This window comes from Peromyscus maniculatus, chromosome 7 (genome assembly GCF_049852395.1).
Source record: "Peromyscus maniculatus bairdii isolate BWxNUB_F1_BW_parent chromosome 7, HU_Pman_BW_mat_3.1, whole genome shotgun sequence".
NCBI lineage: Eukaryota > Metazoa > Chordata > Mammalia > Rodentia > Cricetidae > Peromyscus > Peromyscus maniculatus.
In genome coordinates this window covers 34718370-34733178 of record NC_134858.1, presented here as the reverse complement: position 1 = coordinate 34733178, position 14809 = coordinate 34718370, and the positions used below count along the sequence as shown (strand labels likewise).

Below are 14809 nucleotides of genomic sequence, written 5' to 3'. Positions count from 1 at the left end.
ATTAATTTGTTGTGTGATACTGCTACAAAACACCTGAGGCTGGGTAATGTGTGAAAAAAATAAGTATTTTTCATACTCTTGATCATTTATCCCAGATCAGGCAAACATACCTCTTTGTCCCCTACAAATGTTTCCTGGAAGCTACACTGAAAAATGGCAGAGAACAATTAAGACAATCTGATACTGTGAGATGAATCCCTACTAAGGGGTGCCTCTGTGTCAGATTATTTACTTTAACTTCACACTTTAAAGATCTCAACACCTAATGTCCTTATAATGGACTTAAAAATCTTTTTCCACATCAATAATTAGGAAAATACATTCCAATTGCCTTAACCTTAGAAGTCCCCTGAAGAAAGGTAAGAGGACATTTAGAAAAGAAACTTTTCACAGGTAATGTGTATGGTGATATTTTATTTGTACTGAAATGTGATTTTATTTGTATGTTAATAAATAAAGTTGCCAGGGTGTCAGAGCTTTTAGCAAGCCATAGCAAAAGCCGGGTGGTAGTTCAAGCCTTTAATCCCAGCACTTAGTAGGCAGAGCCAGGAGGATCTCTGTGTGTTCAAGGATACATCCAGCATTGGAGACACATGCCTTTAATCTCAATACCAACCATAGAAGACCTGGAGGTCTGTACAGACAGGCAGTGACAAGGTGGTTATGTGGTTGGGTTTACAACCAATGAGAAGGCAGAACAGAAAGTCTTTATAAAGACAGACACACAGGAAGTAGGTCTCTTTTGGAGAGGAAGGACCACCGCGAGAGGGTAAGGTTTTTAGCTCTCAGCTCTGACCTCTTTGGCTTTCTTCTTTGCATTGGTTCTGTGTTTCTTATTGAATAAGACGGTTACTTCTACAAATGTGTGCCAACTTTTGAGTGAAAATCACTCAAGTTTTAATCTAGACAGAAAAACTTTTGCCAGAAGAAAGGTCCCCTAAAAATACATGTGGAAACTGGCACTGGCATTTTTTTACAATTTGACCAAAAACTGCTTTATCTAGTTCTACTTCCTCCTTTTACTTAGAAAATACTTGAATACCTATAGTGTAGGTAATCAGTTTTATCATCCCAATGTGATAAAAGAAAATATAAAGGAATCCTAAATCCAACCTTTTTGTTTTAGAAAAGGGAAAAGATATTTTACCTTAATTAGTGATGGATTTATCTTCTCTTTTGGGGGAGTCTTCATCTGGTCCTTGTCAGACATCACTAGGAGAACACAAAATAAACCTGAGATCATGGTACCACTTATTGTATCATAGGGGATCTTGGATTGATGTGGACAGAGTTCTATGGATTCAATCTAAACATTCAGGTTTAATGCACATAGTTAATTAATAAACATAATTGTGTTGATGCAAGAACATCCTGTTGACTAGGGAGAAAAAATCAAGACCTTGAGAAATGAGAAAGGTAAGTGTTGCCCTTCTATATAATGTGAATCTAAAGCAACCTGAAAATGTTTCATTGGGCAAACACTGAAATAAATGTTAAATGATGGGTTTCTAGCCAGGTGTAGTGGCCCATGCCTTTAATCCCAGCACCTGGGAAACAGAGGCAGATGGATCTCCAGGTTCAAGACCAGCCTGGTCTACAGAGTCAGTACTAGGACAGTCAGGACCACAAAGAACCCTGTCTCAAAAAAAACAAAAGAGAAAAAAAATAGATTTCTGCTTTCTCTTACTTCTTCAGAACATTTTGAAGTCAGGAGAACTGGCACTTCTTTCTAGATATCAGTGAAACCTCTTTTAACCCCATAGGCCAGCATCTATCTAGATGCATTAACCACATATGATTTTCAAAATCATTTTTATGTACTAAAATTGTGTGTGTGTGTGTGTGTGTGTGTGTGTGTGTGTGTGTGTGTGTGTGTGTGTGTATGTGTGTGTATGTGTGTGTATACCATGTCATGGGTGTGGGTTCAGAGGACAGCTTTGTGGAATTTCTTCTCTCTTCATGTAATCTGGGAATCAAACACCTTGGGTTTCTTTGTTTGTTTGTTTGTTTGTTTGTTTGTTTGTTTATCTATGAGTGCCTGTATGGATGTATGTGCACCACTTCCATGCCTGACAACATCACCTACTCCATGCCTTGGCCAAAATCCACCGTATCACTGCAACAGAAGCCAAAGTTGTTTTCTTCCATTGTGGTTCTGGTGTTTTATTATAGTAACAACAAAACAACTAATACAGAAAACAGTGCCAGAAAGATGGGTTATTGCTGTGACGGACCTGATCATGTTGCTTGGGGGAGGATTATGGAAATGTGGTGTTTTGACACAAAGATCCACTGAATGCTCAAAACTGAATAAGCTTGCATGTAGAAATTTGAAAAACAAGAATGGTGAAAGAAGGTAGACAAGCGAGTCTTGGCTTGTGGAGGGGGAGAGGGCAGCCACGTCTCTTGGGAACTGCTTGTGAGAAGTTTGGGTTAAGAATCTGTGAGGTGAAACCTTCTGTCATTTACCGGGACAATGGCTACTGGGTATCCAGGACTGGGAAATCAGATGACTAGGGGACCAGCATCACAGACACAAGCTCTTCTTAGAACTATTTCCTTCACATCCGCACACAGAAGCTCTGGCTCAGAGCGGGGCCAGGCCGCATCCCAAGCTGGCACCCAAACTTGGTGATGTGTCGGAGTCTCCTATGTGCTACTTGCTATGGTGGCAGAAAAGCTACAGGACTGAGGGGTCACGGAAAGAAGCTGAGGCTTGCCACCATGTGGAAGGGCCAGATTCCCTAGAGAGAGGCTAGGCAAGGCCATTGGTGGATGTCCAGGCTCGGTTACTAGGAGACCTCAGCATATTAGAGATGGCAGGATGTGGAAGGCAGTGTTTTTGGAGTTGAGCTGGCATGAGCCTCCAAGACAGGCCTGTACGCTGTGGGTGGCTGTCTGAGAGCTACAACTCTGCAAGCCTTTGAGTTTCCTGCCATCTTCCATGTCTCCACCTACATGATGCAGTGATCCACTTTAACAATAAGCCACAATAAACCCTTCCTCCATCAACCTGTTTCATGTCACTTATTTCATCATAGCAATGAGAAAAGGAGCTGAAACACGATGATTAGGGAATAGACCCTGGCTGATACTTCTGTCCACTGAAGGACCCTTGAGTGGACTTTCTTCCCCTGCCTTCCAAGCAGAAGGAATAACTTGATTGCTGCTAGATTGTTCATTGGATCTGACCAGGAATGCCTTTACCTATCACTAACAGGTTCAGCATTTGCAGATTGGTCTTTCTACCCAAGTCATTATCAATGTTGTCCTCATCCATTCCATTGAAATCTGGATGAAAGTCAGTAGAGGGATGGATCTGACCAGGAATGACCTACCACCACCAACATCATTGCTTTGAAGGCTGTTCTCCTTACCCAAGTCATCCTCATCACTATCATTGATACATGGAAGTCAGTGGAGAGGTGGATGTGGCCAGGAATACCATTACCTACTACTACCAAGAGCATCACTTTGAAGGTTGTTCTCCTTACCAAAGTCATCTTCATTCTTGTGCTCCTCCTTGTCATCGATGTCTGGAAGGAAAAGTGGAGAGAGTGAGTAATGACTCAAAGCTCAGTGACGGTAGTAGGTGAAGCCTTGCTACCTTACACAAGAACAAACTCAGCATTTCTTTGGTTTACATCACTCTCTGAGAACCACAATAGACATTCTACTCATGAGACAATGGAACACTTCACATATTAAAAATACTGCAAAATATGTTCATTCTTTTTACAGATGAGATACCATCTTATTTGCAGCTACTGTTAATAACAAACTAGGGACTTGAGAGATGGCTCAGTGGTTAAGAGCACTGCTCTTCCAGAGGACTAGGGTTTGATTCCCAGTACCAACACAGTGGTTCACAACAATGTGTAATTCCAATTCTTGGTGATCCAGTGCCCTCTCTGGCCTCCACTGGTACTAGGCAACATGTGTACCAACATACATGGCAGGTCAAATACATTCAAATTGCTTAAATCTAAAACACACACTTGAATTTTCACAGTACCGTCATAAGTGCTACAGGACTTTTCGACTTTTTGCAAGGTTTTTATTTGAGGTATGTCACTCTGTTCAGGAACCTTGCTACTTCTGAAACCCATTTTTTTCTGTGTAGCAGAAACTCGAATGCATCACAGCAAAAATAGGTTAGGTGAATCATAAAATGAAAGGAAAATTAGTCTTTGTTCTATGATAAACATTTGATCTCATTGCTGATTTGTAAGCACATTGTTTTAATTCAGAATGTCACTTCTGGAAGATCAAGGACATCAGTGAACATTTAAAGCACATCCAACAAGGTCAGTGTATGTAAGATCTCAATCCAGGTAGATGAGACAGTATTGACAGAAGAGCATTTGACTGAGTGTGCTGAATGGCCAGCATCCAAATTATCTTAAGAGCAATGTAAACAGAGTGAAATCTGTGCAGTTCCTCACTTCTCTGTTCTTGAACCGGACAGTACAACTTCCTAAGGACTCCCATTAAGCCTAAGGAATCTAAAAAAGTAAATGAATGTCGAACCCCAAAGAAAATCACTAGCACTAAAGAGGGAGCTCTGTGGGGTTTGCCAAAGGCCAGAAAAATCAGCAAGAGGCCACAGTCAGATTCAGAGATAGTGTATGTACACTGCCAGGTCAGGGGAAATGGTTGCTTCTTTTCTTTTTCTTTCTTTCCTCTTTCTTTCTCTTTATTTTTCTTTCTCTTTCTTTCTTTTTCTTTTTCTTTCTTTCTTTCTTTCTTTCTTTCTTTCTTTCTTTCTTTCTTTCTTTCTTTCGTTCTTTTGAAATATTAAATTTCCTTTTTATTTGCTTCACCACTTTTCATTCCTCACATAACATGATGTTTTACAATCCGTGTAAAATATATAAGATCACCAACAAGCCGGGCACTGGTAAGGGACCATCTCTACTTCCTGTTATTGTCTGAGGACATTGTAATAATCACTTTAAGATTACAGACCATGCCGGGCGGTGGTCGCCCACACCTTTAATGCCAGCACTAGGGAGGCAGAGCCAGGCAGATCTCTGTGAGTTCGAGGACAGCCTGGGCTACCAAAAGAGCTCTAGGAAAGGCACAAAGCTATGCAAAGAAATCCTGTCTCGAAAAACCAAAAAAAAAAAAAAAATGATTACAGACTGAATTATCTGACAGACCAAAGAAACTGAAACAAGGATCACTATTCTACTTTTCCAACACTGACTCAAGAAAATTTAAATAAATAAATAAATAAATAAATAAATAAATAAATAAATAAATGACCATTTCCTTTAGAAGAAGCAATATGAGGAACCAGGTTAGTTCAAATGACTAGTAATTTATCACTACAATGTTAGGCTTCTCTCAGTGCAAATTTATAATGATCAGACAACCACACTAGGAGAAGGCCCTCACCAGGAGTCTGACTCCAAGTCACTCTGAAACACTTGTCACGTGATGACTGAGAGAAAAGATTCCCTTCAGTCAACAAACCCCGCATAAGCCCTCAATCTTGACTGACAGGCTGGGACAAATCTGGATGCTTTGCCGAGTTAATGGACTGCATCTGTACATACCACTTTCTTCATAACTACTGCCCTCAGTGCTATCTGTATTGCCTGGACTAAAAATGCCTAAGACGAGGGCAATGGCTTTTCTAGCTCAAAGTATGTACTTAAACTTGCTTGCTCCTTTCTCAGAGTCCAGTTTCTGCTCTACAAAATTTTCTGTTCATACCGTACCCAAGAGCAAGATAGTCCCACATTCCCTTAACCAAAGCCCCCTTTACCTAATGCCTAATCACATAGATATGCCTCAGGGAACAAAAGGCATCTTAGAAATGATGACTTGTCAATGCTGGCTGCTTGGACCCACTGAGTACACGTGTTCCCCATGTTCTCCCTTACCAGCCAACATGGAGAACGACCATCAGTAAGGGCAAGTATTTTGTGGAGACACAGTCTAGATCCCCTGAAATATTTATGGTCAATAGAATGAGTGAAACCAGATTAGTAACTCAGTGTTGGGGACAGGAGAGATGGCTCAGAGGTTAAGAGCACTGGCTGCTCTTACAGAGGTTCTGAGATCAATTCCCAGCAACCACATGGTGGCTCACAACCATCTGTAATGAGGTCTGGTGGCCTCTTCTGGCCTGCAGGCATACTTGCACACAGAATACTATACATACAATCAATCAATCAATAAGTAAATAAAATAACTTAATGTTGACTGGGGTCTTAGTAGATAAGAGCTCTAAATGGCCTTACGATAGGGTGAGGGGAGATCTGGTAGTTACAGGGTGTGGTTTTCCCTTTTCCCAGATTGTGAGCCTCAACACTCTGTATCAGCATTGGTTCTTTCTATGTGCTTTTGACATCACCACAGTAATGAGAAAAGGATTCCCGCAGCAATGACCACCCTGGGCTATGCTTTAACATGTTACCTTAAACTCTACCTTATCATATGCATTCACAAAGGCTTTGGAAATCCAGAAATTTACACAGACTACAGAACCTCTTATCTGGTAATGACAGCAGAGGGGAGCCTCCAAATCTGGACCCACACGTTGGAGTCCCTCATTGTCCCTTTCACATAACAGCACTGGGTGTTTTCATTCACTCATCATTGTGTCTCTTTGAATCTGCACAGGGAATGCAGATCTTAATTGAAAATGGACACACATCTGTGCTGTTCCTGAGTGACTTAATGAACACAAGACACAGGACAGAAATGCTGAGGAAAGTTAGTTAGTGGCAAAATGCTCTGCCACAGACCTTACACGGTCCCACAGAAGGCCTACATCACGGTCTCTAAAGCGATTGTTCTTGCATATATCCTGCATAACATGACAGCAGTGTCCTCTCACACAGGGCTGGGTTGAACAGACAGAATCAAAAGTTTTAAAATAATTCCTATGTTTGCCTAAGCGCATAGTCAGTGTCCACTCCTAAGGAAGGTCAGTAATGGTCTCTACAACGTTCCAATTGCACAACCGTGGTGAATAGAGACTCTCTGAATGACATGAGCTGAGAATTCTGGGAGGAATAGCACTGTCTATGACAATGTCTTCTACTGTTAGGCCTAGAAAACGCACCATCTTACATTATTAATGTGGTGATATATTGTGAACCCTAATAAAGTTTACCTGGGGATCAGCGGACAGAGGCAGCCACTAAATTAGACATAGCTATCAGGCTGTGGTGGCACACGCCCTTAATCCTATCACTCAGGAGGCAGAGATCTGTCTGGATCTCTGTGAGTTCAAGGTCACGCTGGACTACACATGAGAGAAACAGAATCAGGCAGTGGTGACACACGCCTTTAATCCCAGGAAGCAATATGGCAGGACATAGAAAGGTACATAAGGTGTGAGGAAACAGGAACTTGCTCTCTTGAGGCTGAGGATTTCATAGAGGTAAGCTAGGGGCTGGCTGTTCTGCTTCTCTGATCTTTCAGCTTTCACTCCACTATCTGACTCTGGATGTTTTATTATAAGACCTTTTAAGATCAGTGTTACAAGTAATGCCTCACAAAGACGAGGGCTTCCCCCTTGAGCCACTGGCCTGTTTGTAGGAGCAGAAGAAGCCCTGAGGGAGTGAAGTCCTGAGCAAGTGTGTATTATTGACAAGGGCACAGCCCAGGGGAAATGGGCAAAGCCTTTCTCCCAGGTGGGCCAGGCTGGAAGTCGGCAAAGCCTTCTTCTTGTTCAAGTGCAAGTGTTTACTGGTGCCTGATCACTGTGTACAAAAGCCAGCAGCTGCATCTTCCTGGTCTGGAAGGTTAGGCCTGAGACTGCTTGCCTCTGGAGACTTCCTGCCAGCAAGCAGCCAGTCACTGACCCTGTGATGTACCTAACACACACACACCGAAATTTCAGGTTGCTAGAGTTAGTAGATGCCCTGCATCAGAGCTTACACCTCAACCCTACACTCTGACCCCGTCTTTCTGTACATGTGTCTGTGTGTCTGTCCTTTCTTCACTCCCTAACATCCAACTCTAGCCCAGTGTGTTGATGTGCCAATGCATGGCAAAATTGTTATGTTAGTGAGGAAGGCACCTGATCGCCTGAAAAACCCACCCTATCATGATGAATATAAACAGGGATAGCGACAACACCTTTGGGGGGGGGGGTAAAATTCTGCCCTTTCTACCAAAGTATAATTTTTGCATTTGCAGTCTCCACAAACTTTCTGTGAGATGTATATTCATTCTGTCTGAATGTCTGTCTGACTATGATGATCCTGAAGATACTTTTACTTTCACACAGACTCAGGTTTGGAAGACTTAGAGAAAGGTTTACAAATAACTCCACTACTGGCAATAGTGCCTGTTCTTAAAATAAGTCTAGCATTGTTCCCCAGAGTGTTCCAGTTGCCTAGGATCCATAGATCCTGCTTGAATGAAATGAACCCCAGAACAGAGGATGGATTAACATTATATATTAAGATTTCAAGTGTTGTAAGATAAAGAAAGGCCATCATCTTACATCATTAAGGCCTCGTACATATGAAGGTGATTCCCTTTAGATGTGGGCCAATTGATGGAAGCCTCAGGCTTACAAAGCAAACACTTTATCAAACGAGTTACCTCCTTGGCCCTCAAAAAGATATAGAAAGGGACATGGGAAAACTTACTGTTCAGAGACAGGCTGATCTTTATACAACAAGTAAGTCCTTCCATTCTATTTATTCACATGCCCCTAGACAATAATTTTTAAGATTTCAAAGATTTTTGTTTGTATGACATGTGTTCATCTGATTGACCTTGTCAACAATCAGTCCCTACTTTCATATGCATATTTTCCATAAGTGATGGCATGAAGGAAATAATTATAAATGAAAGCATTGGGAAGAGAAGCCGGCAGGAACATGGGCTTTGGTTTGCTAGCACAGATGAAAAGAAACTACATTCATTTTTGGACCACACAACACAGTCATTTCCTTGTACTTGGAATTTACTGTCTTCCTTTGTGGAAAAGGATGACAAAGGGGCAATAAAATAGAGTGGGTTCTTGTAGCCTCTCAGTTTCCTAAGTAGACTCATATTAAGTGGCAGGACACGGTCAATGTACATGGCTATGTGTGTTCTGGATTGAATTGTATGCAGGTGGTGCTGCATGTGGAGTGTTTGGGAGCTTTGGGGTGTGGAGCCTATCCTGAGTTAGTGAGTCATTTAGGGCCAACCTCCAGGTGTTGGAGTCCAGTTCCACCTCTGCTTATTCTGTTTCCTTGGTATGGATGCAACATACCAAAGTGGTCTCCTGCAAAGGAGGCCACCTAGGCTTCCCTGCCAGCTGCCAGGTACTCTCAAACATTACACAATGATCCCCCTTCAATAAGTCACATGGACATTTCCTTCCTTCAGTGAATCTTCTTAGCTCATATCATGGTGGAAAAAAAAAAACAAACAAAACCAATGAATGAATCCATGAGAGTCTCATCATGGTTTCTGTCTGTTTAGAAGGCCTCACACAGCATCTGACCCAGAGTCCATGACCTACAGGTAAGAGTCTTTGTTTTTCAGGTGGGTCTGACCACACAAGTCATTCTCAGCACTGTGATCATCATCATTAGCCATGACTGAAAGAAAGCCAGGGGAGAGAGTGGATCACACACAGTGTCTGCCATAGGTGAAGCTACACTGCCTCATACAAGAACCAGCCCTGCTTTCCTTTGGTTCATATCATGCCACCAGAACCAAAATAGGCATTTCAATGTGGTTTTATGCTCTGTGGTGGTAGTTCTACTGGTGGACTAGAGAAATTAATTTCCACTTTAATACTACTACAATGATTCTTCATTCTCTTTATAGTGGGGATACTATACAATCTACAACTACTGATAATAACTATAATTAATTACTGAATTTCCACTGTACCGTCATTAGTGCCACAGGTCTTTTGCAGCATTGTTTCAGACCTTTCATTGATTGTAGAGGTAACGGAGCACCGAATGCCTAGCTTCCGCAATATGGCTACAACTTGAATGCAATCAAAACAAGAATGTTTAGTTCTGCTGAATTCATTTAAAAAAATAAGGAACTAACAACTGTTTTATGTTTAACATTCCATCTCATTATTGATTTGGGAGTACACTCATCTGATTCAAAATATCACCTTTGGAAAATCCTGGAAATCAGTGTTGACTCATTGGAGATATGACATGGTCGGTATAGGTGGGGTATCAATTCACATGGATGAGACAGTATCAACAGAAGGACAGTGTGACTGTGTGAAGTGACCAGCATCCAAATCCCTCGAATAGCCATGTAAACACATTGAAAATGCAATTGCTCACTTCTGCATTCTTGACTCTTGACACTGTAGTTTCCTAAGAACTTACATTGCACCTAAAGAATCTAAATAAGCAAATGAAGGAAGAGCTCTGGTTTGCTGTGGATAGTGCTCTGTATACTGTGAATGTGTTGCTATGATTGGTTAATAAATAAAATGGTGATTGGCCAGTAGCTAGGCAGGAAGTATAGTATAGACGGGAAGAGCAGAGAAGAGAATTCTGGGAAGAGGAAGGCAGAGTCAGGAGTCTCCAGCCAGACACAGAGGAAGCAAGATGTGAAGACAGAACTGAGAAAAGGTACCAAGCCATGTGGCTAAACATAAATAAGAATTATTGATTAGTTTAAATGTTAGAGCTAGTCAGTGGTAAGCCTGAGCTAATGGCCAAGGAGTTTTAATTAATATAAGCCTCTATGTGTTTACTTGGGTCCAAGTGGCTGCAGGACTGGCAGTTGAGAGAGGTTTGTCCTGAGCATGGGCCAGGTGGAACACAGGAAAACTTCAGCTACACTGGTAACAAGCACTAGTACCACAAAGGTGCTCTATGGTGCTTGGTCTCTCCAGAACCACCACCTGGATGGTGATACTTACAACCAGAGAGGCTGTTTGGATGACTTCTGGAAAGAGCATAAACATATGCTTGCTTCATTATTTATACAGCACAGCTTTTTAAAGTTCACAGACATATCTCGTATTACCTTCACAGAAAGGCACTAGAGAAAAGAAAATCAACATCTCCTACTTTGGACCTGAAGGCACTGTGCTAGTTATCTACTAATGGCACTGTGCCTGAGTAGATGACAGAAAAAAAGAACAGGACAGATGTTCTACTTTTCCATCCCTACTACAAAAAGTCACCATTCCTCACAAAGGAGTGGAGTAAGGCAACAACGCTTGTTTAATTGTATGGCATTCCTCTGCCACTACTTCACATGGTCAGCTCCTCTCAGTGAGTCTTTCAGGCATTTTCTTATGGCCTAGACTGGCCAGTGATTGGAGATGAGATTAAATTCATGAGAACCATGAGCCCCCTTCTAGAGTACTAGATTAACCAACCTATGTTGTGTCCACATCACACTTTATGCACTGCTGAGTATCAAACCCAGAGACTCCTAAATGAAAACCTGCTACTCCAATGACACAGCAAAAGCACAAACCCAGTACACCATAGCTTTCTCTGTCTTTCACAGTTGTGAATGACTGTCACCTGATCCATGAACGCTACCTATGTTTTCTGATCACTGATACAGAAAGGGTCCTGTTTGTGTTCTCTATAGGCAGGATTATTTCTGGGTATATGCTGGAAAGCTGAATGGATTCATGCAAAATGACAGCTCATGTCTCCATGGGGAGAAAATCTGAGCTAATTCTAAAAATGTCACTTTCATCCCAAATATCTGGGAACATGGTTGGCTCTTGTAGTCCCTAGCTATCTAGCTTGGTCACTCACATCCCTCTCCTAGTTGGTTGTCCTGTAGCAGCAGGGTATGCTGAGAAATGAATCCAGCATATATGGCTATGGTGAGCTCTGAACCAAGTAATGTAGGAAAGGCATGGCCTCAGAGCTCTTCATTGACAAAATTGGCATGTGTAATTGGAAAATCTCTTGGGAGAAAACACATAAAGATGTTTGTTGATACATGAAATCCCAACAAGAGTAAATGAGAGAACCACATACACAGGACCATGATAGGTTTCTTGGGATATCTGTTGTTATCTTACCCAAATTTACAATCTTGTTGCCATTAGATTGCTTTGAAAAGAATGAGGAACCAATATGACCACATAGAGCCTGTGACAGCTTGACTTCACAGGTTTAAGCCAGACAGGCTCCTAGAGCTGAGAGTTGGAAGTAGACGTGGGCTCCCATCCCTAACCAAGAAGCTATCTGCAGCTGACAAGCTCTCACAAAGGAAAAAGTACTTTTCCCCAATGCTGTGTCAATCACACTCCAGGGCAGTCCCCATGCCCCACAGGAGATGGCCAACACAAAACAAACTCAATGGTGTTTTTCTAGATTTCTGTGTCTTACATTGTTTTGTTTGGCATTTTCTGTCTTACTGAGCTTTTCCTTGTATATTATAGTTTCTGATTCTGTGTTTATATGCGGGTGTGTGTGTATGTGTCTGTGTGTGTCTGTGTGTGTGTGTGTGTGTGTGTGTGTGTGCATGCGTGCGTGCATGCGTGCGTGTGTGTGTGTGTGTGTGTGTGTGTGTGTCTGTGTGTGTGTGTGTGTGGTGTGTGTATATGTGTGCTTTTTCCTTTTTTTTAAATTACTTTTATTGTTTTTCACCTGGCCTGTTTGCTTTCTAAAGAGAGAGGAGGCATGGAGTTATCAGGTGGGGAGGTGGGGAAGATCTGAAAAGAAATGGGAGAGGGGAATATGATGATTTCTTAAAATTTAAAAAAGATTTGTACATAAACAAGCAAATAGAAGTTGTGAACCAGACAAAGACAACAAGTATATGCAGAGTTCTTATCTACAGTGTGTCCAAAAATGTCATTCCAAGATACATACTGTATCTGTGCCTCCTTGACTGGACCTGCAATTCAGAGAAAACACTCTTAGATCAGATCATACTGAGTTATGTTTGCACAGATTTCTGTTTTTTTTTCCTGTGACTTAGGACAGTTTGTAAACAGGACTGGGAAGAACAGCCAATTTGAAGATTCTATATTAGTCTGTTATGTGATTCTCTTACAAAACACCTGCAGCTAGTTACTGTGTGAAAAATATAAGTGAATTTTACACCTTTGCCTGTTTAGGCCACATCCGGCAAACTCACCCCTTTATTCTCTACTGAGGGTTTCCGTAAAGCTTCTTTGAAAGGTGGCAGAGAAATATTATAAGAATCTGTGAGGTGAATCCCTCCAAGGAGTGTCTCTGTTGCTCAAGTATCTACTCTAACATCATGCTTTAAAGGTCTCACTGCCTCAATATCTCTTAATGAACACCAGAATCTTTTGCCACATCAATATTTGGGGAAACACATTCCAACTGTGTTAACCTTAGGAGACCCCAGCAGAAAGACAAGAAGACACTCACAGAAGAAACAGGAACTTTTCCTATATAATATGCCTGTTGGCTTCTTATACATGTTTTAGTCTGAAGGGGAATCTTATGTGAGAAGAAAAGCTCCTGAAACCCACTGTGGTAACTGACATGGTTTACAATTTCCTCTCATGCTGTGTCGTATCATGGGTGACTTGTGTCCTTTTCCTATGTAAACACTCTAATACCTATAGTGTGTGGACAGTTTTATTATTGAGATCTGATGACCATAAGAAGAAAGTATGATGAAAGTAACCTTTCTATGTTAGGATATGGAAAGGCCATCTTACCGAAACCAACGATGGTTTTGACCCTTCTTCTGAGGCCTGAGGATGCTCCTCACACAAATCTAGGGGAACAGGATATAACGTTCAGCTCATGGTACCACCTGTTATATGTCAAGGGCTTTTACGTTGCTAGGGACAGTGACATGTGGACTTAGTCCCTATGCCTTGCCTCAGTGCACAGAATTAATAAACATGGCTGAAGGGCTGCACGACAGTTTTCCCTGCCAGGAAAGTGAAAACAAGGCAAGACCTCAAGAGACATGAAGTAGAGACTTTTTGTTCTCCTACGTAAAGGGAATCTAACACACTGTGAAATAATCCATCTTGGATTAGGCTACACTTAAATAAATGTTATGTTAAATGACAGATTGCTATCACTTTATGACCATTTCAAGTCTTTCTAGATCTCTGCTAACCTCTTTCAGCTGCTACAGATCAACATAGACAGACTCTTCATTCATTTACTATGATCTTATTTTTTAAATTGCTTATTTGCCATTGCCTGTGTATATGCATATACAAAGTGTATGTACAGGAATACATACTATGTGACATCTGTCCAAGGGTCATAGGACAAGATTGTGGATTCTCTCTTTCTACCTTCATATGGATCTGAGAAATGACACTCAGGTACTAAGCACTGGAAGAAATATACATTTACCCTTTGAATCATATTGTCAGCCCTAGCATATAGAATTTTAATCTTCAAAATGTACACATTGTTCAAGAAAAATTCATACAGTATCAGGAACATGATGTAATGACACTAAATTTTTCACTCCTTGATACATAATCATACTTTACTGATAAGGGCAAGATACTGACATTATTACACTTGAAGAACCATTATAGATTGTTTTTTTTTTCCTGCTAGTTTTTCTTTACTGGGTCATCCTTTGTATTCATTCTGTGAGGTGAATGTCCAGGTTCAGACTACCCAACTCACATTAAGGCAGAGAACACTGATCATCTGTCCCCTGGAATTCTACTTGCTTCCACAATTAAGAAATTTAGATAGAAGATAGATTCTTTTGTACGGTTGTTAATGTCCTCATAGCCTAAATATAAGTTAATGGTAACAGTTTGGAACCTCATACTTGGGGGCTATAATTCTGATTTCAACCTTGGCAGTTTCACCTGAGAACATCATGACCTTGAGTCTATTCATCATCACATCTCTTCAATTCCTGTGCA

General features: G+C 41.2%; 1 protein-coding gene across 1 annotated transcript in view; it reads right to left on the bottom strand.

Moving 5' to 3' along the window:
* LOC143274227 (uncharacterized) overlaps window positions 1-14809 on the bottom strand; it is a 134750-nt gene that overhangs the window by 38627 nt on the left and 81314 nt on the right. Inside the window, exons 35-39 of the mRNA XM_076576037.1 lie at window positions 13619-13677; window positions 12795-12819; window positions 9862-9963; window positions 3495-3536; window positions 1148-1212 (exon numbers count right to left, since the gene is read on the bottom strand). Coding sequence (XP_076432152.1) covers window positions 1148-1212; window positions 3495-3536; window positions 9862-9963; window positions 12795-12819; window positions 13619-13677 — 293 coding nt within the window. The remainder of the gene's footprint in view (window positions 1-1147; window positions 1213-3494; window positions 3537-9861; window positions 9964-12794; window positions 12820-13618; window positions 13678-14809) is intronic.